Source organism: Serinus canaria, chromosome 8, assembly GCF_022539315.1.
Source record: "Serinus canaria isolate serCan28SL12 chromosome 8, serCan2020, whole genome shotgun sequence".
Classification (NCBI taxonomy): Eukaryota; Metazoa; Chordata; class Aves; order Passeriformes; family Fringillidae; genus Serinus; species Serinus canaria.
This window is the reverse complement of record NC_066322.1, coordinates 5948860-5975406: the sequence shown is the minus strand read 5'-3', so window position 1 is coordinate 5975406 and position 26547 is coordinate 5948860. Positions and strand designations below refer to the sequence as shown.

The 26547-nt window shown below is 43.5% G+C and overlaps 1 protein-coding gene across 1 annotated transcript; it reads right to left on the bottom strand.

Moving 5' to 3' along the window:
* Positions 1 to 502: 502 nt before the first annotated feature.
* On the bottom strand, positions 503 to 26253 carry NRDC (nardilysin convertase). Its single transcript, XM_009088717.4, has 31 exons — positions 25910 to 26253; positions 21749 to 22055; positions 21479 to 21560; positions 20752 to 20905; positions 19034 to 19107; positions 17527 to 17622; positions 16481 to 16603; positions 15035 to 15092; positions 14015 to 14088; positions 13762 to 13831; positions 13324 to 13401; positions 12714 to 12834; positions 12577 to 12635; positions 11918 to 11972; positions 10593 to 10697; positions 10208 to 10331; positions 9609 to 9695; positions 8895 to 9014; positions 8114 to 8165; positions 6861 to 7011; positions 5711 to 5838; positions 5223 to 5385; positions 4512 to 4543; positions 4088 to 4226; positions 3683 to 3730; positions 3326 to 3378; positions 2622 to 2705; positions 1645 to 1735; positions 1242 to 1358; positions 928 to 1017; positions 503 to 716 (listed from the first exon to the last, which is right to left on the bottom strand). Exons 1-31 carry the CDS (start codon positions 26251 to 26253, stop codon positions 522 to 524), a joined length of 3474 nt encoding a protein of 1157 aa, XP_009086965.4. The 3' UTR covers positions 503 to 521.
* Positions 26254 to 26547: the final 294 nt, after the last annotated feature.

Here is a 26547-nt window from a genome sequence, read left to right as displayed (position 1 = left end):
TTTTGCTACAGTTAATAATGACTAAGTAGCTAGATGCACCAATCACACTACCTTTCTCTCCACAGTTAAGTCTAGCTTTTATTTGATTTCATCTTGTCTATGTTGCACATACAGAAAAACTAAAAAAGCAGTGTGAGATGGAAGCCTTGGGCTTGTGTCCCCCTCCCACCCACTGTCACTGCTCCGGGAGCGCTGCAGGTCCTTTCCTGAGGAGCTGTCACTGCTGCTGAGGAGCTGCTGCAGCACTGCAGGGCTGGTGCAAGCCAGGCTGGACACGAGGGCAGAGCCCACAGCTCCAGACACCCGGAGACCCGTGGGGAAGTCAGGGCTGTGCCTCTTCTGAATGAACGTGGGAAGGTGATGAGAGGTTGGCTGGAAACTTGAGGAAAGCCCCCTCAGTGTCTGAATGGGATCTTCATCCCAGCTACCACTACAGCTCTGGTTTAATAAAAATAGGTTTGTAATGTTGATGTTGCAGAAAGCACCTGTATTACACAGCAGGGCAGGGCAAGGTATCAGTTTTATTTCAATATTTTATGGTAAGGGAGAACATTCAGAGTTGATGTGTAGGCTTTGATGTCCTTGATGGAAGTAAAGTCACGCATCAAAGAGGAGGGGGGCAATAAAACAAGATGAGGTATTTCACCAGATGAAGAGTTCTGTCCTGAGACAGCTGTCACCTCAGAGTCCCCTTCGTGCTTTCCATATCCAATCACCTGGAAAAGGTACCAGAAGAGAAATTGGGATCTCATTCAGTGCTTCTCTGCCCCATCAATTAACCTGAGATATGAAATGCAAGTCTAACAAGAACACTAATAAATGAAGAAAATGTGGATAACCAGAGTAAAAGTTCCATCACAGATCTCCTCTCCCACACTCTTACTCCACTCTTCTTGAAGGTGGCAACAGGAGCTGACAGACACTCACATGTACACTGAGCACTTTCCTCTGGTTGCTTCTGTGATCTTGGAACCAGTTGACCAGGTCTGCTTGTGTAATAGACTTGAGAGCTTCAATCTGAAACCCACAGGAAGGAGGTTTTAGCAGCACAGTGGCAATTCAAATAATTTTAAACATAAAAATATTTCCTCTGCAACCTCTACTCCATTGGATAAAAGAACCTTTTTAGAACATGTGATTTTAGAGGCAGTGTGTCACTAGTAGCATAAATCCCATTTATGCTTTTGAAGCTGTTGCAAAACCAGTGTGGTTTTTGTGTCCCACAGCTGCAGGACACCCACCTCCCGTGCCAGCCTGTCAAACAGGTACTGCTGAGTCACCACTTCATTCCAGTTCCTGTCCACTTCTTCCCCAAGGTGGGAGTCTTCACATTCCTTCAGTTTTATCAAAGCTGTTACCTATATGGGAAAAAGAGAATTAGCTTTAATGGGTTTAAAACTACCTTAATCTAACATCACAGTCACTGCAGTTGAGAGAAAAGCTGAATTATATTAACAAGGTAGCTCCTTGCTTGTTGAGCTTGACTGCAAATGGCCAGAGAATGGATGTTTAGGGAACAACAGCAGAACAGAGCAAGAGGCAGGTTTTAAAAACTGAGGCCTTTGTCCAGGAAACCTCAGAAAATCACCAGATAGCTGTAACTGAATCATGCAGTTTAAAGAAGAGCTTTTCAAGATATTTTACCTGGGTGTGAAATGCCTCTTCAGTTAAATCCTTGATTTTCTCTTCAAAGCAAGAAAGGAACTCCTCTATTTTCCTGTCAACCAATTCAGAACTAAGAGAGAAACAAATAATTTAATTAGGCAGGAAAACCAAACAAAAACAAAAATCCACAAAATATTAAGGGGTAAAGTAGCAGCCCCCATATGATGAGGAAGGGACAGGCTCACTGCTGTTACCTCCTGAAAATTCATCTGAGATCACCTGGTGGTCAGTTTGTGCAGTGCTCTCATCTTCAGCTGTGCCCAGGAGCCACTGCTGTGATGCTGCTGGGGACCTGCTCTGCTGGGGACCTGCTCTGGTGTCCCCAGCTGCAGCCCTGAGCCCTGCAGAGTTAGGGGCTATAGGATTGGGACTGAAAGAAAATGTGATGTGATGGATCCTGAGGTTTCTGACCCATTAAAATCCTCTCTGATGACACACACCTCTGTAGTGGAAGTGTCCAAATGTAAAATTAGAGGCAGCAGCACTGTGCTAATTAAGCTTTCACTGACACTGTCATTTTTCACAAGTGGAACATTTTTCAAATAATCCTTCAACTCAGGCAGGTCAAATGCTTGTAGTTCAAAGGCCCATGTTTGAACAAAACCATAACAGTGCTGTGCCTGCTGAACATGAGCCACAAGAACAGCTAGACAGGACTTGACCTCTCCTGGCAGAACAGCTTCAAAAGGGCAAGGGGATATTTTACTTAGTCTTGAGATTACTTATCACTATTCAGGCCAGGCCCACTGCAGCTTTAAGAAGCCTAAGGCTACTGTTTTATACAGGTGCTGGTTTTGAGTCAGGATGTTGTGACTGTCCCCAGTGTCCCTTCTGACATCCCCATGAATTAAAAAATCCCTCTGTGGCCTGAAACAGGAGGGAACTCTCAGCTGGGAGCAGGTGACTCCACAGCCAGGGCTGGGAGTAGTGAAGAACTTTCCCCACAGAGCACCTACTTGTATTTAGTTGCCTGGGTTGCCACTGTGACTGAGAAGCCAAGAATCCCAGAAGTATTCCTGCAGGTGGGGTACACGTGGTAGCTTAAAAGAAAAAAGGACACAAGCACAATTAACTTCTCTTTTACAGGACATGTTGCAAGTTAAAACAGTGTAGGTACTTTAGACAGAAAAATCTGAGATCTAAATTTGCAATAGCCCTAATTTCTTTATTTTCTGCATTGCTGATTTTCAGTGTTTTCTCAGCTTTAGGAAATCCTTTTAAACTAGGGAGTGTTGGTATTTGGGTTCCTGCAAACTCATCCAAGCAGAGTGAGAGACCCAGAGCTGTGAAAAGCCTGCTCCAGTTTCCTGAGGTAGCAGGGTGCCTCTGAGGGAGGCTGCTCAGCACCACAGAGCTGCTGTGAAAACAGCCCTGGGGAAGGGGGAGCTGAGTGTGGAAGTGCAAGGAACAACTTTATGCTGAATAATTCCGAGTTAACACACTGGTGAGAGATGCAGTTCTTACAGAAGTCAAAAGCACCTTGGCTTGCACTTTGTATTGATGGGTGCTTTTGTTTTTGAACTGTTGATGTTGCTGTTTCCATTACAGTAACTAAGGATTAGCCCCAGTGCAGAAAGGATTCCCAAAGCAAAACCACCAGAGACCAGCCAAAGCAGGAGTGTAGGAGCAGGTGCAGGAGAATTCCTCCCAGTGAACTCACCCAAGGGTCTGCTTGGTCCTTAGGAAGTCAAAGCAAGGCTCCTCCATGTGCATCTGAAACAGCACAAAGGTACAGCAGAGGTGACACTGCCCTGCAGCCCCTCATGGGCTCCACACAGAGCACAGGGACACTGAAGTGTCCCTGGCCAGCCACAACCACAGCATTAAGAGAGCTCAGTCCTGTGGGTTGGGAGCTACAGAACAATCTCCTGTAGTGTCCATCACTGCAGCACCCAAACATTTCAGCCAGGGGAAGCAATAGGAACACACTGGGGGCCAGTCAGCCTCGTGGCCTCAGCTCCAGGCAGTGTTCAGAGGAGACACTGTGCTGAGGTAGGAGGCACAAACACAAACTTACCACAAGCAGCTCCATCAGAGTGTATTCCCTCAGGTTCCTGGCACCTGACTGGAAAGAGAATGAGGAATTTAGGGTGGCTTTAATGTGATTGTTCAGGCCAAGGTGACTTGTGGCACACACCTCAACCTGGACTGCAGCACTGAGGGACAATGCACAGCAGGGACAGGTGGGAAGCTCTGGTTTTCCCTAAGGGGACAGGCCCAGCCCAGATCCCAGCATCACTCAAGGAAGGGAAGCTGCTGGTTTTAGGGAACCCCCCACAGGGAATCCCACTTGTGTTCAGCCTTGGGGCACAGGGCCTGTGCTCACACGAGGTGTGTGTGTCCCCTGAGTGACATCCCTGTGCAGAGCCTGCTCTCAAGGAGGGGTGCTGCCAGAGGAGCAGCCCAGCCCAGCCCACAGTACCTGGTAATAGACTGTCACCTCAGAGTTGGCATCGCCCTTGTTGAGAGTTTTCACCTTACACAGCAGGTGGGTGTTTGGCAAATCCACCACCCGGAACTGCACAGGGCAGGGATGGGCCAGGGGAGCAAAGTGGAGCTTTCTGGAGGGAGTACAAACAGCACAACTTCAAACACCTGCCCACACCTTGGCCAAAACCACAGCAACACCCAGACATTTACACACTTGGTCTGACAGTATTTTCCCCTTCCCCAAACCAGAACTACATCTGCTTAAACTGCCACCATCAACAGCCACCTCCTGCCAACCCCAGAGGGAAGAAGGGAATTTCTCAGCACTCCCACTCTAACTCCCTCCTCCAGAAAAGAATCTTATCTTGATTATAGTTACCATATAATAAGCAATTAAAGAGTCAAGAGATACTCACTGAACAACATAATTCAGGAAATCCTTTGCTTCCTAGGGAAGAAAGCAAACATCAGTTTTATTTAGAAGATAATTATTACCTCAATTCACAACCACACACCCCAGGGTAGCACTTGAGAGAGTGAGCCCCAAGCAAAGAACAGCTGAGCTGTCCTGCTCCCTACATCCCTGCATTCCTACATCCCTTCTTCCTCACGCTGTCCCCAGTCCCTCCAGCCTCCTCTGCACCACACTGCAGAGTCTCCACGCTGCTTTTTGCACTGTAATATCTCCAGAAAGAGAAGACACAAGCCAAAGAAATAGCACCAGTTATCCTTACTCCATGTGTTTGGCACTCAGTGAGGTTTAACCAAACCATGCAGGCAGTCAAATTCCCAGGATAAATGTGCTCTGAGGGGAGCCTCCCCCTGTTGCACCACTGCAGGAATTTCTCCATATCAAATAAACAATATAAAAAATGGTGGTAACATCATTGGTGGAGACATCTACTACATTTTTTCCTATCAGCAGTTTAAATACAAATTCCTGGAAACTTCTGTTCAAACTGGCAACTGTGGACTGCCATTGGCTTATCCCCACGAGCGCTCCTGAGGTGTTGGAGGTGAAGCTGCCCAGTACCCACGGGACTCCAGAGTGCCAGAGCAGGGGCAGCACCAGAGGTCAGTGTGCTGAAGCCCAGAGCGAGCACTGCAGCTGCCAGGGCTGCACTCACCCTGCTGGTGAAGTTCCCCTGCACAAGCCCCTCCACGAAGAGCTGGGACTTGAAGGCGGTGACGAAGGCGGAGAGGGCATCGATGGAGAGCCCCTTCATCAGCGTCTGGTACTTGTCGATCATGGACCAGCGGCCGTGCTCCAGGATCAGCAGCCGCACGTCCCTGCGGGGCCAGGGGACACAAGCAGGGCTCATCAGGAGCTGCTGGACACCAGAGGGGCCACTGCTGACTGCAGACAGGGAGAGGGCTCCAGGAGCCTGTGGCTGGCTGTGCCTCCCCACTGCTGGCTGCAGGTCACTGTGGGACAGCGGCTCCCCGGCTCTCGGGTCTGGCCATGCATCTGCCCATGCATCTGCCCCGCTGCTGCAGAGCTGCTGGGGCTCCTCAGCTATGAGCAAAGCCTGCAAGCAGCCCTGTGAGCACAGAGCTGGGAGCCCTGACCTCCTCAGCCCAGCCTCAGCCACTGCTGCCCTCCCCCAAAACTCACTTGGCCAGAGTCTCAGGTTTAATGAGGATGTTGTAGTATGTTTTCTTCAGCTGCTCTGTTATCATTTCAAAAACTGCTGGAGTAAAGCTGAAGTCAGACAAGTAATCGATGATGAGCTGAAATAGAAGCTGTAAAGAGAACAGTTTCAGTTGGGGTTTTTGTTAGTTTAATTTAATGCTATACAATAATATAAAATTATCATTAATAAAATTATCATTATTGAGACATGGAGCATTACTAAAGCACATTCCTCCATTCTGACAGATGTTCTTCACTAAACAATTCTATCCTAACTGACTGTTTCAGAAGGGCAGTGTTTTTACACAGTGAATAAGCTCAATATGCCAAATCAATAGGAGTTTCCACATTCTATTGAAACAAATCTAGCCTGGAACCCCCAACATTTCTGTATTCAATATTCCATTTTTTCCTTTTACAGCTGACCAGCACAATGACATCACAACAGAGACATCATTCAGGATTAAAAAAGAGAATACTCAGACCCTGCTGCTTGTGTATTTGGCTTTTTCTGTTAAAACTCCTTTTAATAAGTCTCACAAGTGATTAATGGTCTTAAAGCTCCAGCAAAGCTCCTGCAATTGCAGTTAATGGCTGTCTCCTCTTCACTGTGACCTTTGTGCTTGCCATGCCTTACATGAATTTAGGGAATGGGAACAGGGATCCCCCAATCCTCTCAGCAAGCAGAAAATGTGCACCCAAAATGAGCATGTTCAGAAGCTGGATCTCCAAAGTCAAATTGAAACCAAAATCTCTTTTCAGACACCCTTCTCCAGACATCATGCAAATAGGCACAACTTAGAGATGGAAAAGCTCCAATCCTCTTTATGGCCATGGGAGACACAAAGCTCTTTTTATAGGAAAAGCTGTTAAAATTTTAATGGAGATACAGTTATTACTTAAAAGGAAGATTTAAGTCAGCCTGAAGTCAGTAATTTGAGCTTGTGTAAGTTCACACAATTCCATCTTTATACATGTAAGCACAAGAAAAAGTAGCACATTTGCTAAATTACCCTGCCAGAGACCAATTCTTCTATTTAAAACACCTCATCCAACCATTCACAGCTCCAGAAGAGCACACACACTGCAAAGCTGCAGGCAGAACAGCAGTGAGGAGAGGAGCAGAGCTTACAGGTAGTTTGTGATTGAATCCTTTCACTCTGATGATCAGGCCATACTCTCCAGCCACCAGCTTGTACTCCAGCTGAGCCACGTCTGCTTCATAAGCTGGTTCCCCCAGGTTGTGGGAAAGGATGTTTACAAATGTATCAAACAAGACTATGCTGGAGGGAGAGAAGGGCAGGGGGTTAAAAAGAAAGAAAAAAAGGATGGACTAAATATGAAAGTTAAGCCTGATGAGCTTGGTGGTACACGCAGTGAATTCCAACAGAAATGGAATTTGTGTAAAATGAGATTCACAAAGAAATTTTCCCAAAATATCAGAAATAGAGAATGCAGATTTCCCTTTGTGCAAAAAGCACATGACACTACTAAAAAATAATCTGGACATCCAGCAATGTGTCAGGATGTCCTTGAAATGTGAAAAATTCCAGCTTCACAAGATTTAAGGTTTCTTCAAGGAAAGAATGCACATTTTAACAAGACAATGCTCAAAACATGGAAAAATCACAGCAAATGAAATTATTTCACTTTGTGTAAAGGTGTGGGGAACAGACAGACTCAGTTATGCTCAATACTTGAGTAATGAGATGATTATTTATCTACCAAGGCAAAAAATCATAATAAGCTAGAGCAAAGCAGGTTACACAACCTGGAAATTGCAGTCCCTGCTTCCAGGTTTTTCTTATTGCCTGGATTCCAATTCAAAGACTAAACTAACACCTCCTGAAAAAATAGATTTAAAAAGGCTTTCCCAAAACATGATTTGTGCAGGTCTTGGCAGGCTTATGACAACAGCACTGTGACACAGGTGGCAACGGCAGCCTGAGGCAAGGCAAGTGCAGCAGACCCAGAACTGCACCCAGAGCTCTGCCTGACCCCAGCTGGTTTCTCAAGGCTGCCTCAGCCTCTTCTCCTGCTCCTGCAGGCTCCCAGGATGCTGGGACATGCTCAGGACATGACTGTGGATGCTCTTTTCAGGAGCAGCTCCTTCTCTGAGCACTGCTGCTGCTACATTGCTTTTCCCCAGACTTGCCCTGGGGAGTACCACACCATGAACTCCTTACACATCTGGTGGCTACAGGCAGGACCTGCTGCAGAACCACCATCACCAAAGTGCAGATAAAACCACAAGGAAGGTGGAAGGATGTGAGAAAAGGACACCTTATTCTATTCCTGCTTAAAATGAAAGTCTCTTCCCAGTTTTTCACTAGGTATGGTAATTTAGCTACTCTGCAAGGTAAGCATAAATAATACAATCCTCACTTCTCTGCAGACTGCTGTATCAATGGAGAGATCAGATGGAATCGAACATAACCTGGGGAGGAAAAGGAAATTTCAATGAGTAATTGTGTAGAAAGTGACAACTTTCTGAACTCAGATATATTTCCATCAAGGTGCTCTTTGGTGACAATTTGAGTTTAATGGAAATGATCATTCATCTATAACACTTTTTTTCTTAAGTCATTATTAAATATCTTTTCCTTATTCCAAAAATCTTCCCTTTGAAGTACTAAATATTAGAAAATAAAGCTGTGCTTTGCAGACTACTCCCATGACATGACCACTATAAACAGAAAAAGAAAACTTCACAGAACATCTGTTTAATAAATGAGACACTAAAACTGTGACATTCTGCTTGAAAGCAGCAATATATTTTACACCCTTGTCTCTGATCCAGGCTGTATTTTTCTCTTCCTGTAGAAGAGCCAATGTCCCTTCTAATTAATGTGCTCCTTCCTTCTCAAACCCTTGTCTCAGCAGCATATTCTGTCTGCCCAATCCTGTCTCCACACAGACTGTTCAGAAGTCAGTAAATTTCAGTGATTCCATTTTTCAACCTGAGGTATCAGCAGGGTGTCTTTGTTGCCTTAGCTCACCTGCTTCTCTTTTATAGTAGCTAATAAACATATCAAAAGGACCATGGAAGAGCTGACAGCAAGCACTTCAGTTTAAATGGTGAACACTACCACGGATTATTTGTCTTCAAATAAATTCCAGCTGGCAAAAACAGGGTCTTGCTTTCAGAAAGTCCTCAGGCATTTACCTTTTGGGATTTTGAATTTATCATCCTTCCTGTACCAGAGACAGCCTTGTTGTGTGCTGAGTGTTTTGACTGGATATTCTGTCTCAGGGCAGTCAGCAACTTTCAAAGCAAAGTCGGTGGCTAACAAAGAGAAAAGGCACACCAAAACCACATGTTAGTGTGTTTCACAGACACAATCAGCCTAAATTCATCCAAGTCTTCAAAAGTATCAAAAAATACATTTTTCCCCTTCAGTTTTCTAAATTATTTGTGACAGTACTTTCCTGGACCCAAAGAACATCTCTTTTTCACTTCCAGAGCAGAACAGTGGCTGAAGCAGAGCAGAAGTGGTGGCACCACATTTCCATCCAGGACACAAGTCCTGGTTTTCATTTCATTTGCTTTTGGCAACAAAACCAGATGGTATTTAGACGCTTTCAGAAGCAGGAGGATTAAGCAAATAAAATTCTCTTCTAAGGTGTCTGGAGCTCTGCATTCACTGACTGTGAGGCCTGCTCTGTTATGGATATATCATCTGTAATTTTATATACCTTAAAATAACTCAGTTCTTAAGCTTATAAATAAAAGAAGAGTAAATAAAATCCAGCTGAACAGAGTGCTCATGTTTTTTTAATTTGCAAAAACCGGTTGATACCAGTTTAGGCTGTTTCTAAACCACAACAAATTGTCAAATAAATCACTGGGGAAGATTTCACTCTTTCCCAGATGCCTTACCTATGTATTTGTTCTCCTCTGGAAGGTGTAAATCTGGATTTAACTCAAAGTCACTGTCCCATAAATCACTCCAGTACCTGTCAATATCTGTTAAAAACCACGAAATGCATTAGTTCAACAGGAAGGGAAGGCTGTCCTATTTCCAGACATCTTTTCCAATCTCCAGAAAGATCTGCAGTATCACAGCAGTTTCTTAACACCACTCCATTCCTCAGGACTCTTTCTAAATCCCTTCCTACAAAATCTTCTGGAGCAGGAATGACCAGCAACCCTATTAACAGCAACCCTATTAAAAAGCAAATCAAGTCTGCCTCAGTAACCCAGCTCCCCCCACACCCTGTGCTCCATTGTTGCCCTTTCCCCTGAATGGCAGCCAAGTGGAGCTGACTGGGACCTCTGCCTCCCAAAGGAACTGCAGGAGTGGGAATCCACTGGCAGCAAACAAAGAGCAGGTTTGGGTGGCACAGAGACTGATGGTGAGCTCAATAAAGCACTGAGGAGTCATTTCCCCACTTCCATGCACTTGTATTTTGTGTTGTCATCCTTTCACTTCCTCCAATGCAGGAATCAGACACTCTCAGCTCCTGCTGCTGTTTTACCTTCCATGCTGTACTGAGTCCCAAACCACTTCTCTTTGAGGTGACACTGGCCTTCGTTGGCAGCAGAGAGCAAAACCAGGTTGGCTCTCTGAGGGCTGAGCTGGTCCAGGGCATCAGCAATGATCTACAAGTTCCAAACAATATTTCAGTTCAAATGCAGCTCTGCCTGAGCCAGCACACTTCTCAGTTGGAAAGGAGGAAGAACAAGACATAACAAGCTTACAAAATAGATTTGCCTTCTGAATGCAACAAGTGTTTCAATTAATACAAAACATGTGCCTGCATTATGTTTAATTACAAGTGCCTGTACACATGCCTGTATTACACAGTATGCACACGTTTTCCTTACATCAAAACATATAATCAGAGTTCAAAGACCATTTACCTCTGGCTTGTATTCAAACAGGAGCTGGTCTCCAGTCAGAAAATCTTCCTTCTGAAACAACTGCATGTTCTCACAAAGGTTTTCCACATAGTCAACTGGATCTGTCTGCAAGCAAAGAAATAAAGCTATTTGTCACATAATTAGAAACCTAAGATATCAATTTTCTGAGAAGAGCTTGACTGGTCAGATATGTTGAGCATGTGTTGGAAGCTGTGCTTGTTACAGCATTTCGTTTCAGTTATTAAATTAAATATATTTCATAACCATATCTAATGTTCAGTCTGCTCTGAGAATCCTGACATTTCAGACACATCATCTTTGTAGAAGAAACCTTGATTATGCAGTTTACAGTCATGGAATCTACCAAGTTAAAGACCTAGCAGAATGCACTCTTTGCCTCCAGGGGACACAAGCAGAACTCTGCAACAATTCAAGATTTGAAGTGACCTGGAAAGCACAAGGCAAGGAACTCCAGCCTCTGCATGAGTAGATCTGGCTCTGCTCCTTTCCCCAGCCATGATGTGCAGGGTGAGGAAGGGGAGGTTCTCCTGTTTGAACATGAAATACACATTACCTTTTAGCAGGGTAAGGCTGCCTGGAGGACCAGGCTGCTCAGCTTCTTGCTAAGTGCTTTTGGGGTGTTTGCACCACCCAGCACAGGACTGTGCAGGTCCTGGGTCAGACAGAGAGCACAGGACACCTGGAAAGAGCTGAGTTTGGCACATCTGGGCCTTACAAATGTAGTGGGAAACATGCCCAAGGATTTCTTAAGAAAGCAAACACCTGAGGAAACATTAAACTTTCCCTAGGCACCCCCTAACCAGTCATGCCAAGCCCTGCCTGTGAGAACATCATTCCTTAGCACAGCTCCATCCAGCAAGCAGAAAACAGAGGTTCCATGACTGAGTATTCTTCTGCCCCTGGGATTCCCAACCCTGTCACAAAAGCACACACAAATCTATGTTCCTGCTGTATGGAGTTTTTGTATGGATGGATTTGTTTTCCCAAAAGGAAATTTCAGTGCCATTCCAAGAAGAAAAACAAGTTACCTAGTAAGAAACAGAACATGGCTAAATATAATAGGAACAAGAAAAGTCTAAACTGAAAGAGCCTACCTAGCAGGTAAGGAATGAAAAATCAATATTAAATTCTGTTAGAGAAAAATCTCAATATTTCTCTGCCCAGAATACATCCCTTTTCAGCCAAATACAGCCTCATTAAGTGCACAATGTATTTCTTCTCAAATAGAACTTTGAAAACATGTTTCAAACTGAAAAAGTAATTACTTTTCATGGTTTGCCTATTTCAGAACAGTGGATAAATACCTGTTCCTGGTAATGAAATTCATTAGCTTCAATCTTTTGTATTTCTTCCCATATTCTGCAAAGGAGGAAGGAGATAATAAAATTGGATTTTTTCCATTATTCCACAACATTTACCAAGAATCCTAAAAAAGGAGCCTTCTAGGAAAGGCATCAATGGTGAGATCGATGATTCATTCAGGTACAAGACACAGAAGCCAATATTAAATGCACTTCCCAAAATGGCATTTCTCAGAACTGGCAGAAAGTTCTTCCATTTTCCAGAGAGAAAAAGAGTTAATTAACAAGAGTCAAAATCTGATACCAAATTAACATAAAGGTTAACACAAGAACACCCAGTCCTGACTTCGACAGACCTGGCTCAACAAATTCCTTTAAAATGAACACAAAACTGCACCTGACCTCTACACTAGCTCAGCTTACTAAACTGAAGGAATCACATCACAATAAGTGAAACTGAAAAACACCAAGAAATAAGCATAAACATTTAAAAAGTTTAAAAAGAAATTTTCTAAAACTGACATGTTTTCCACACAGACAAGTTTTACTAGTGACTCCCTGGTTTTGCTCCAGGAACTCCACCAAAAAGGCAAACACTACAAATAACAGGATAATGGAGAAGGACACCACCACAAATATCTGCTGGAGTGGCAAACACTTGCCTTTGATCTGGCCCCTTTCTCTGCAGCATCTTCACATACTGAAACACAACGTGGGCCACCTGCAGGCAGAAAGGAACACATTCATCTTTCCAGACATTAGGGAAACAGCAGGAAAAACAAGCTGCAGGACACCATACCTCATAGAAGTGCTTGTAACCTTCATCAGTCAAAGTCACAGAAATGCTGAAGATGGAGTAAGTGGAGTTCTGTTCAAATCCTGTCTCTCCATTTCCTCCATACAATGCAAGGGCCCAAAACCTATGGAAGAGTGAAAGGTACTTATTAGTTCATCCTTTCAGCTTTGTTTGAGCTTAGCTAGAAGCAGTATATCACAGGGTATCTTTATTTCAGAGGCTTTCAATCCATTTACAGTTTACACAAAGCTTTTCCAGTTTAAGGATGTGACCTCAGGACACAGAATAAAAGAAAAACAGTGAAAAAGGTAAGTAAACTCTTGGAGATCTCAAAGATCAGTCAGAGATACTGCTGATCCACGACTCACAGACAAAAAGCCCATTTATTTCTTACTTGGGTTTATCATCACCTTACAGAATATCACTACAAAACACTGATAAAGAAAGGCAGGCTTGGTCAGCTTTTACATCTATCGAAAACATAAATACAAAAATATAAATTTATATTTATTTATATAAATAAATAAATATAAATATAAACTCTATAAAATAGAGTTTATCTGTATTTAAATGAGATCAAAACATTTAATAACTGTGCTTAAAAACCACATACTTTTTCCTAAGGAAAGAAAGAACACTGCCTTTGCCTTCATGTCCCACCAGCCAGGAAATATAATGAAGAGGCTTCACCCTAAGAGAAAGTTTGGAGGAGATTAGATGTCAGGAGGTAACACATTTCACAGAAAGAATTCAAATCACTGGGCTAATGACTAAAATATGCACTGTCTCTTTTTTTCAGGGCAAGTTTTGCATTTTCAGGCAGAATTAAGATAATAAGCTGAAAGTGTGGGAGTTCAGAACATAATGACTGATCTGAGTCAGTGAGGAAAGGGAACTGTATTTGCAGCAGTTGAATTCATTTTTAAAATGCCCCCTTAGCTGAACCAAAGTAATCAGTTAGACAAGTAAATGAGATTCTTTGGTTTGTTGTGAAAGTCAATGAATTATTCACAGCATAAACAAGGTAGAAGTAAAATGCAGCAGGGTGTACCTGTAATATTGTTCTTGTGGGGGAAGTGCCCAAGTGATGGTCAATGAATGAACTTTCCTGATTGGAACAACTGGACACAAATAAATTGATTAATTATAAATATAAGTGATTAGACAGAGATTTACACAATGCAGAAAGAGTAGTTAAAAGCTATTTAAAACCACACAGAATTACTCTGCAAAGTATCTGGATCACCCAGAGAAAACTTTTTCAGCATTCAGGTATTCAAAACATTTAAATCCACTTCACTTACCTCTGTAAAGCTTGTGAAACTCTGGTGTGTCAAAAGGCTGAGTCAGATGGCCAAAGCTGGGCTTGGGTAAACCACTATAAAGCAAAATGGAAGTGTGATGTTACTGGCAGGGCTGCAAGGCTACACTGAGATATTCGAAGGCATCAGGACCAGCTCTGCAGGACACCAGAGAGCCTGGAAAGGGCCCTTTTTGTAAGGGTGCAGCCCAGCATCCCCCCAGCCCCAGGGAGGTTTCCTGGGAGGCAGCCTGCTCACACAACAGAGCAATTAACCCAGATGTGATACCACCCCAACACCTCCCCTTCCTTCTGTACAAGGAGCACAAAATCTGCTTGTGTACAGCCAACAACAGCAAATAACATCCTGAGTCCACCCTGGACCCAAGGAATCCTGATGGATTGTCTTGTGGGGCAGGAGGGATGAGGAGGGGTGTGGCCAGGACAGACAAATGTGTCTCTGAATGGCATTAGGCTCTCACAAGAGCATTTCCAAGCACCACAGAAACAAATCTCTTGCAAAAGGGAAAAAAATGCTTTTCAACTTAGCAAAGTTTTGCAGAACCCCCTTTTTAAAGGGCATATTGGAGTGAACCATAAAAAAAAAAAGATTTATTTCTAACCCACTGCCACCCAAGGATGACACTTAAATTCCAGATACAATGTTAATTAATTTTGCTTCTAATTATTTTTGACAAAAGGCAAAGATAAGCAATGTGAATTAATAATCTAAGTTTGAATGACTTATCATAAAGCCAAGGCATCAGCACATATTAAGCAAACACTGCTTCAAGTTAGCACCACACAACTCAGCCTACATAATTGTTAAGCAGAAACAAAGTCTTCCTGGAACAATTAACAGTGGTCTTTAATTTAAAAAGTTGCCTTTTTTTTTCCAGATAAAAATGTTAATTAACAAATGGTAATTTCCTCTGTTTCTCCAGTGAGGGATTTTTTAAAATGTCATTTTAAGAAGAGATAATTTTATCATCTGCAAAGTCTTTATGCATCAAATGAATCTTACTTATTTGGGATCTCAGAGAAGATTTCTGTCACCCATTTTTCCAATGTATCCAGTGTTTCTAAAAAAGAGAGAAGAAAGGCAGAAATGCAATTTTCCTCAAGATCTAAGAGAAGTTACCTTATCTCACCAGTTCAGTTATTTCAAAGAGGCTGAAAGTCAGTGTATTTGAAAACTGCAAAGTTCTAATTTATAAACTTCAAAGCTGTTGGTTTGAACCAATTCTTAATATTTGTTGAGCTGTATCTGTGGCCACAGCTCTGGGTTTGTGTAGGGGCTCAAATCCCAGGCTGACACAACTGGGATTTAAAGTTCAATAGTGTCTGGAGTGACTGCAGAAGAAATTATTGTGTTAGGGATCTACAAAATCACCAGAACTTGCAACTTGTTCCACAATTCTCCAGATTATAGACAGGAGTTTTCCCCCTCAAACTCAGTCCTGCAGTTCTAAGGATTCATTCTCCCCATCCTCTTTTCTGAGGGAAATAAGTCACAGACCAGAAAGGTTTTTTAAAATAAAACCTTTGCTTGTTTAAGCAAGCATTCTGAACTCCAGAAGTGATGTTGTATATGTAAACAACAGCAGTAAAAAAAGTCTGGATGGGGTAGAGGGAGGATTCACTGTTTGGTTTGTTTTAACAGAGAAGGAAATACAAAATTGACCTCGCTGGTTATCAGGTACCACCATTTTCTTTCCAAACACCACAGAAATAACTACAATCCATCACTGGCTAAATGACTACTCAAGAGGCATTCAGCACCCTAAGTATAGTTTACTGTCTAGACCAAAATAAAAAGCAAAGGAGAAGAAAAGAAAGAATGCCTCTATCATTACCATCTCCATTTTAGAGATGGGAATTGTAATCAGTTTTAGCATTCAATTAAACTCCTCCCTATAGACAAACCTAACTTGAACAACTTCTAAGAAATGTGTTTCTTTTATTCTCAGCAGAAACCACCCATAGGTCTGCAGTTCTCCACTGAAATAAAATTCTAATCAATTTGTACAGAATTTTTCAAGCTATGGGGGAGAAAAATAGAACCTCTACTCCTCCTAGACAAACAAGGCAACTGGGAGATTCAGTCTCAGTCTCCCCACCACTTGCTGAGGAGTTCCACTGCTGATGGCAGAGAAATCAGGAGCATTAATTCATTTAACTGGTTTGACTCTTCATTGCTACAAGATTATTACTGAAATGTTATCTTGGAGATTTCCCCTTCTGTGTTAACATGGAACCCATTCAAAAGGTTTCTCAAGAAGGAGCAGGATGACAATAACACAGCACAATTGCTCAGGTCTTGTGTCATTTGGAAACCAGGCTAAAATCTACATATAAATACCCTCTACAGGACTGGACAAACCACTAGATTGGCTTGGGCTACAGCTGGACTGGCTCCAAAAGCACCAACAGCAGCAATGAGGCTGCTGTCAAGGAGAACTGATGTTACCTTTAGACTGGACAACCAAGGTCATGTAGTGAGCAGAGTAATGGCGCTGCCAGAATTCCCTCAGCCTGGTGTAGGTGTCGATGTTGTTCAGTTTGGGCTCGTGCTTGAGGGTATCTGCATTACCTGCAAACATCACAGGGGAGGCAGGGCTAGTTATCCACACTGTGCTGACAGCAAGAACACACCCAGTGAGAATTCCCTTTCCCCCCCAGGTCTAATCATGGTAAAGCACATTAAAAATACCTAATGGAAAACTGGAGTGAAAGGAATGTTAAGTGAAACTGGGTATTTTCTGATTTCTGGTTCTTATCCAAAGGACAGCTGATATTTTTATTACAAGGAAGGCCAGAGTCCTCCGGCATTATCACATATCTCACTGTGTATTGCCAGCCATTCCCTCACCAATGGAACTTCCAGAACAGCAGAGGGAAAAAGAGGAGGAAATATAAAGCTCAGTGTATGTCACCACATAAATTTATAAAAACAAGCTACACTTCAAAGCTGGTAACTCTAATACCCATCAATCACACTGCTATTTACACACTCACCAGCACCACTGGGTGAGAGAGGACTGGACTGTCCAAGAGAAGGACAAATTTCCATTCTGCTCCCTTCACATGGCTGTGAACTAACTCCCAGAAATTCAACAGTGAATTATTTACTTTGAAAAGCCTCCCTTCACAGACAACTAGAAATAATTTATTTTTCCAGGAAATTCTAACAGCAAAAAAGCTTAAGCAAGATGGAGATGACTCAGAGAGCACCACCTTTGTGTTAAGAGAAAGTTCCATAATTATACACCTTGGGCACCCAGTTATAACATAGCAAAAAGCAGTACCAGAAAGAGAAGTATCTGAAAAAGGAGACAGCTGCTTTTATTCCCAACCATTTTCCTATAAAATGGATAATTGCTTGAACTCTTCTGAACAAGTTTAATGGTAGCTGTGATATGACAGTTCATGTTAGTGCATCTAACCACTCAAACTTTTAAGTGGTTAAAAGTTTTAAGTATCATTACCATTTTATAACAGAAATACAGGACTTACCCCAAAAGAATTTCTTCATAGGATGTCCAGGCCTGGCAAGACTCCCAAATAACATCTCCTTTCTGTTTGCATCAGAGGGCCTTGCAAGCTGATACTCTGTTAATTATAAGAATTTGCAGTGGCATGCATCAAAGTTTGACATCATGTTCCCACAAAACAAAGCACAAATCCCAGCCAAACTGAAAAGAAGACATACCACACAGATGCAGTCTGGAATTTCTTTGAATATATGAATGCAGTAGTGAAATAAGAAAGTAATAATGAACACAAGAGGAAAAATGTAGCTGAGAAGTAAAGAAGATGTTAGAAGTAAAGAAAGTGTCAAGAAGGAAAAGCATGTAAAGCACCAACTTGTCCTGTCTGAAGGCTCTGACTATGTCAGGTTCAATGGGAACAAAAGGCTATCAATATTATATAGGATCAGGCCCTGCAGCAAGAGCCAGAGAACAATTACAAACCTGCTTCTACCATATGTCACACAGAACAACCCCTAGCCTAATAATGAAATAAGAAAGGTGAGTAAGGTAAGTTTCTAAAAATGCAGTTTTACAACCACTTTACACTAATCTAAGTATGGGGCTCTGCCAAAATCAATTCACCCTCCTGAACTGCATTTTCCCATTCCTGTTTTGCAGGTAATAACAACCATGTACAGCAGAGCTGTAAACTAATTCCTGTGGCTGGGCTCTCCTGCAGCCAGTTCAGCAAGCTGACACCATTTCCTGGGCAGCACATCACCATGGTGTCACTGCAAGGCAAGGACTGGCTCTGCACCACCAAGGGGTAAAATGGCTGAAGCTGCTAAGAACCACGCCTTAACTCAAAGGCAGGTCCTTGTTTACACTGACTTTTATCTAAATTCAAAGATCAAATCACCCACTTTTCCTTGCCAGAAGACAGATGAAAAAAATTACTTGGAATAAATATTTGACCTAGTTGGGATATCTGCTATTTTTTCCCTAAAACAGTGACATTTTAGAGGCAGTCTGAGAGTATCCACCACATAGAAGAAAATCAACACTCCTCTTGCCTCTGTGCCTGGTTTAATTTCCTTCTGGGAAGTGACTTTTTAGTTATTGAGGTGTTAGAATAAGGAGACAAATAAAATCACCTCAACTTATTGTATTAACTCTGCACAGGACTGGAGAGAGCTCTGAGGCTGTGCTGGAGCTAAAGGCATTTGTTCACTGCAGAGCATCCACAAGCTCACGTAACTGCCCAGCCAGTTTCTGCCAAACCACTTCAGATTATTAATTTTCAATTAATGAAAATGCCAGGGTAAACTCTCACAGTGCTGGCACCACATCCAGTCTTTCTTCCTCTAAAAGCCCCTAATGTCTAACAGCCACAAAGCCTCAATTCAAGAGTTTCATCTCTCTGGTAAGTTATGTGAAGTTGACTGAAGTGCTTAGAAGGGGAGTTCAACACAGAAACCAATAAACAATATTACAAAGTAGGTTTTGTTTTAGAAGATGGGCTAAACACAGGAAAAGATTCTCTTACTTACCACTGTCTACAGCCTCCACTTCTCGATCTATTGCATCCCTGATCATTAATGGGTGAATAAAGAATTGTGCCCACCTACGGAGGAGAAAAATTCATATACTTTTCTTCAGTGTCTATTAAATTATGCCAAAATGCCAGTAATTAAATCCAGCATCTAATATTTTGGTTTACAAAGTTGCTTGACTTACTAGGAACTATGTCATTCTTGACTAGGATGCCTTAAAGAAAGACAAAAGCCATCAGAAAGCAAAGGGCAAGGCTTCCCAGCTCCAGAGTGGGACTGAATTGGTTGGATGCAGTAGGATATGGGTGCAGGACTATCTGCATTACATCCTGAGAATGATCACACCACATGAGCACACAAATGATCCACCTAGTCTGGAATCTGGAGCTGACAGGGACCAGTATCAGGTGTTTCAGAGGAAATCCCCGTTGTTCCTCAGGAACAACATGACCACAGGGGAAGTTTCTTCCTAACTCCAGGAAACAAACTGTCGTGAAACACAAGTTTCTATATCCACTACAATTTTATTATCTACCATAAAATCATCCAAATAAATTTCTTCTGTATCCTCAGAGAGCAGAGCAATGGAAAGGGAGAGATCTGCAATACATGGAGACTCTGCAGAAGGCTGTCAGAGAATCTAATAGTTCTGTTTTATTTGCTGATTTTTTTTTTTTAATGAAAAACTGAACTGGCTGAAGCAAAAGGTTAGGAGCAATAAAAGGTTAAAAGTAATACATCTGTGATGGAGTTCTATGGCCAGAAGACCCATTACAATGAAGACAACTGAAAGGTGATGTCTTTCCATTTCTTCAGATCCACAAGTGCTTGAATGAGCAGAATTCATCATCAGCACTCATTTATCTCCTTTGTATGAGAAGCTGTCCTACAGAACACCTAATTTCTGTTTCCCTCTCCACCAAGCAAGCTGTTGTGACAGATTGAAATAATTTTTTTTATTCTTTTGCACTTCCAAACATCTTAAAAAGCTGAATTAATCTACAAATGGAAGCTGAAATTGTCCTAGTAAAGTAAAATTTAGGTTATACTTGGAAAAATGTGCAAACACTGGCTCTTGTGTCTAAGTAAATTTGCAGTGGAGCCTCCTCTCCTCCTGAGATACTTGATGGCATCGAGAATATTCAGTTACACCCCTATGAATGACAAATTCCTCTCACTAAAGCAAGTTAAGCACTTTCTGGCATAAGAGACATTCAGCAGTGAATAACCTGCACTGGGTTAAATGACTCCTTCTGAGACACACATTGTACCATAACTTTGAAGGCTGCCTGAAACAAACTAACAATTTAGAAAAAACAATAACTCTACCAGGACAGACATTTCAAAGGATGAGTTACTGGGATTCTGGGAGCACTTCCCCTCAGATCAGCCGTCAGGTTGCATAACATTCTCCTGTCATCAATGCTACCAGTTTAAGAGTGCCAAAACAATCAAAGAGCTGCAGCATGTGTTAAGACTTAAACATGGGTCCTACATAATCCCACAGCAAAAAAAAAAAACAAAAAAAAACCAGCAACATATCCAAAGGGAAACAGCACTTTCCTAATTCAGTATCACTGCTGTAGCGCAGGTAGCTATGGAAGTTCAGCAACAACTTTGATCATCCCAAAATGAAGAACTGGACAAGTACACCCAAGCTTCTGAGGCACATACAGATATTAATTAACATCTAATCATCACTCATACAAAGTTACCTATCCAGGGCTTCTTTGAAGTACTTCCTCTGCACATCAAACTGGAACACTGTCCTCTCACAGTCCGTCGAGGCATTGTCACCGCCCCCGTGTTTCTTCAGGAACGCATCAAACCCGTTCTCATCTGGGTACTTCAAACTGCCCATAAAAACCACTGCAACAAAAAATCACCAACAGTGCCAAAATGACATTCATCTGTTAATCCTCACTGTACCTGGAGCAAGCCCTCTATGACTGACCCACAGCTCACAGGCAGAAGAAGCCTGGGTGATCTGCCCAGGACCTGCTGTAGTTTGCCTCTGATAGTGCCCTCCCAGGCAGGCCTGGCCTCACCCAGGCAAGAACAGCATTTTGAAACAAACCTGGTCAGAAACTTCACATGGTTTCTGTGTCCACATTACTAATTCATCACCCTTTACCAGGAGACAAAGGTCTGTAGCTCCAACCTGGTCTATAGAGCCACAGGTAACATAACTCCTCTCAATTTAATGGGTAATAACTAAAGTTGATATAAGCTAATACACAGCTTGGCAAAGTGTATGAGGCACCTTCTCCCATATTAAGAACTCCTTACTAAATCAGTATTTGTATAAAATCCAAAGCTCATGAAAATAGATTCTCAAACAGCCAAATTAGGAATTGATACTAAATACTTCAGAAATGCAGAGATACATAGCACCCATTTTGCACTGAAGCTGGAGAAGATGAAACAGGAGCAGATACATACTATGTTCCAGGAAGTGTGCTAATCCAGGCAGATCTTCAGGATCAGAGAAGCTGCCAACAGCAACACAGAGAGCTGCTGCAGACTAGAGAAAATACAACATTCTCAGTAAAAGCTGCTTCAAGAAACACTTCAGGAAAATGACAGAAGTACAAGATGAATCAATTAGGACAGGCACAATAAAAAGGTCTCGTCTGAACACCTAATCATACAGTTTCAGACCTCAAGAAAGTTCACTACATATTTTTACACCCTACAGCTTAAAGTACATACCTGCTTTTCTGAACAACCTCTCTTTCTTGTCTCTTCCTTTTCAGCCAGCTCTTCTAATTCACTGTCGTCAGAATCACTGAAATCCTCATTATCTTCATCACTGTCCTCACTCTCATCCCCCTCATCACACTCATCATCATCTTCTTTGCCATCTTCAATCTCAGCTCCAGAGTCGTCATATTCATCACTGCCCTCTTCAGAATCATCATCATTATCCTCCTCCTCTTCTGAAGATGTTGGGGCACCATCCAAGTAATTCAAATCCGAAATCAAAAGTGCACATAAGCCATTCTGCAGTTTGATATACCTGAAAGAATAATTTTGTGCAATAAATACGTTCATTTCCTAAATCTGAATTTTCAGAATTGCAAAAATTTCATTATTTCATGTAATACTTAGAGAGTGATTTCCTAATGAAAATCTAATGGTAGCCAAGACTGAGCAGATTTATAGCAGGAAAGTAAAACATTCTTCTGCCTCTAGGAATAAGAAGCAGTTCAGGGCAGTAGCAGAAGCCCTTCTCCCCATAAGGTCAAGCTCACTGATTTTGGCTTTTATTCTTCTCTTTGTGAAACATTTAAGCTATTAGCACTCACTTTGTGCACTGAGAACAGGCAAACCCAAACTTCAATCATCTTTTAGGCTTGTTAGGCTCTTGAAAACAGGTATGATGTGACAGAATGAAGATCTTAGTCTTTGCTTCTAAGTAGGGCCTAGAGCATTTGATTTGATTTGTTTTCATCAGTGGTTTTTAATAAATGGGGTCTGCAGATGTAGCAGGCAAGTGTTAGAAAGGAAAGAGCTCCTCTGCAGGCTCCACAGAACCAGTCACAGGGAACTGGCTGGGCTCCTAGCAAGAAGCAATGAACAGTTCTCTGTGTATGTTTATACATGCACAGAAGTTTTTAAACGTGTGTATAAATATAAATAAAACCCCACAAGCCCTCTGTGCAGCAACCTTCTACAACTTTCACTCTGAGGATTGCAAGCACCAATGCTCTGCACTACAAGAGCCTTCATCAGTATTTATTTCCCATCAAATCTGGAACAGAGTCACAATTTATCAAATTAGCCAGAGCATACCTGCCAGGAGCTTGCACTGGCTAATACACCAGCAGCAGAAAGGAAGGAATGCTGGTCCAGAAAATACTTCATCCACCCTATGAACTAGTGTGATAGAGACCTGTGCTATCTGATCTAGCAGAAACAAACAAAAAAAGAGCAAGCTAGAATAAAATAAACCCATGGTCACATCCCACGCTCCCAGAAAAATCTGAGTTACAGAGCACAGAATTACAGAACAGTCTTTGTTGAAAGGGGCCTTTAGAGGTCATCTGCTCCAGCCCTCGAGTTTGTACCAGGTAGAACTTTGCCATGTGGACACAGCTCCTGGACTATCAAGAAAATGAAAAAAGCTAATGAGCAGAAGTCTGAGAGTTGTATTAAGGTTATGACTCATGACAAGGCAGCCAAGAGGAGGTGACAGAGCTTACTCTGGGCCAGGGTTTTGTGATCATGCACACACCCAGTTTCCTTGCTGCAAGACTGCTGAGCAGGACAAATCTGCTCTATCCAAAAGCAAAGTGCATTTTGACTCATTCAAACTACAGCACACACTGTGTAACTTGCAGAGATGCTCTGATGAACTGCAGGAGGCACAGAGTGTGTTGGAATGTCTGAGTACAAAGTTAATCCTCCTGCATTCTGAAAGCACATTTGTGAACCATTCCCACCAGATACGTGTCCCACTGCACACCTGCAGCACTCCTGATTGTCCTAAAACACACACTGCACACGTGGGTGCTGCAGCCTTGAGCAGATGAGAGCCAAAACCCCAGAGAGCACCTTCCAGCACCTCCTTCTCCACACACAACTCTGCCCTGCAGGTTTGCACAGCTCCTGGAGAACCCCGGCCCCCCAGCACTGGTGGAGAGCAGAGAACAGAACAGGGCTGCTCCTCCCAAGGAACAATGTGCCACAAAGCTGCTCAGCCAGGTGTATCCAGCAGCTCTTGCTGATCCTTTGCACAGAGCCCCATTTAGCTAATGGAGAAGATTATACTAATTTTACATTGCTCATCTGGAGGCTCGTGGGTGCTGCACCCAGGACAGAAAGCAGCAAGGACACGGCTGAGCCACGGCCGGCACTGCTGGAGGCTCTCGGATTTCACTCCAGCAGGATTTAAACAGCTTAGGTTATACAGAGCACAGGCACCACTGACACAGGTGTTCTTTACTTTTTCCATGTTTCAGTCCAATGGAAAAGGACAAATGTAACCAATATCCACTAGTATGCAAAATACAGTACAAAAAATGCAGTGCCATAAGGTAGAAACAGAAGCAAGCACAGTCCAATTGCTTTTTTGAAGGACTATACAGCATTGATTCAAGTGAGGCCAAATTATAAAATTCAAATTCCTAAAAATACTGCTTGCTTATATCTCCTGGATAGGCTTAAACAGGATTGTTCTCACACAAAGTTTTTCTTTGATGATTGTTTAGAAGTTAGTATTGAAATTCCTATCAGTGCATGATAAACATTGAGAGAAATGCTGTAATTTCACAAATGATGGTAAATACAGGACCATGAAATTCCATATATGGACGAATGCAAATACAACGTACATTTTTGGTAAATATAACTACACAGTTACAGCTCTAATGAGCAAACTTTTATAATGACAATATTTTGTCCCAACAAACCCACTTCTGAAAATACATCCTGATATTTACGTCAGAGCTCCTTTGGTTTTGTGAATGTTATTTGAGAAGGCAAAATAAGACACTTTCCATGAAGTTCAGACTGATGTCACCAGACATAGACACTAAGCCCACTGTGACTGGGCTGCAGCACACATCACTGAAGCATGAAGAGGGGAAAATGTGTCAGCATCATCACATCACCTGCCAGGACGCTCCCCCAGGAGGTGTGGGTCATCACACCTGGACACAGGTTCAGTGTGGCTTTGCTTCCAGACACACTGAACTTCTCTTCCATAAGGACAATGTCTGTGCTCTGTCAGGCTCACTTCACACACACGGAAATCAGACTGAAAGGATGCAACTCTGTGCTTCCAACTGAAAAATTCTGTTAAGAATGGACAGCAGGATTTATGCAGGATTTTGGCATTACTTTATGTCATAAGCAAACATTCTCTACAACTCTCACATGTAGGGGAGGTTCCTGAGCTTCAAAATAGGTAGTGACAGCCTTCAATGGATTTCCCAAGCTTCATCCACCAGTGTGCTGCTTCAGGCAGCAAAGGCAGGAGTTTCTTAACCTGACAGCATCAGCATTGTGTGCTTTGCATGAAGACAAGCCTGCCACAAAGTAGCATGACTAAGAATGCCATCAGGAGAGGCAGGCAGAGATCCAGAGGAAGCAGCAAGGAAGTAGGGCAAGAAGGGAGGGAGCAAGTTTCTCCCTGAGCCAATGGGCACAGCCCTCTTCAGGCAGCCAGCAGGGAATCTCACTGCCAGCCAATGTCACTGCAAATCCAAACTTCAGTTCCAGGCTCAGGCAGCAGATTCTCCACTGGCTGCACAGATTAGACATTGTAAAAATTAAAGATAAATTTTAAAAATCTGCTCGAACAAGCGCTAGATAATCTTCTGTCTTACAGGAAGAAGTTATCAAAGTGTCCTTTCAAGAACAGTCTGTCTCACAGCATCCAACAAGCTCAGCCTCTGCTGGAGTTCTCATCCGAGCCTCTTGCTGGGTCTGGGCCACAGACGCTGTGGGCTGCGCTCAGGGAAGTTGATCTTTTTCATCACTTTTCAGGGTATTACTCAGAAATACAGAAATAAAAACACAAGCAAAATGGTAGCCCAAAGGCATCTAACCTCAACTTACAGATATATTTGTGTTAAAACTTAGAAGCTCATCTAAAACACGAAGAGTAGCAGTTTTTAAGTTGGGATTTGCTCTGAAATACTTAAACCGCACTTCTCACTGAACGCTTTCGGAGAGAACTGCCGGACCCTCAGGACGAGCACACCCGCGGGACCGCCAGCCTGCTCTCATCACAGACACGACCCAGCTGCCCCGGCTGCCGGGACCAGCCCGACTTCCATTCCCCGGGATCCCAGGCAGACCCCGGCCCACCCCACAGCCCGGCTGGGCTGCCCCGGCGGCAGCTCGTCCTCCCGCACCCGCCCTCACCGGTACTGCTTGGGGTCGCTGGGGGACTTGACGATGTCGGGGTCACCGAGGTTGTGTTCGGGACCGGCCCCCCCGCGCTCTTCCTCCTCGTCCCCGTGAGGCGAGCGGCCCCCGGCGTCGCGGCCCCCCTCCGCGGCCTGCTGCCCCACCGCAAGCTCCGGGCTGCCGTAGCCGCACGTCGCCTTGTTCCTGCCGGGCATGACAGCGGTGACGCCGCTCCACAGCGGCCGGACAACGGCTCGTCCCCACCGCCAGCCCCCGGCCACGGCCCGCCCGCGGGGACCCCCGGCCGCCGCCGCCCGCCCGCTCCGAGCGAGGGCGGCCGCGAGACTGCGCATGCGCATAGCTGCGCGGCGCTCCCATTGGTGGAGACAAGGCTGCCGGCGTGAGCGGGTGGGGGAAACCATACGTGGGCGAGTGAAGGGGGGATGTGGCCCTTTTTAAGAATCGAGCGGAGCGGGCAGAGAAATCAGAGGGGTGAGAAAAAGGCGGAAGAGCGGATACAGATTTCGGGGACTGTTCTATGCGCCGCCACGTTTCCATGAGTATGACCGCCCGCCGCCTGAGCTGTGCTCCCTTGCTCTCGCCTTGGAATAGTCCAACGGAAGCCAGCCTCCTGTCCTCAGCTCCTTCACCGA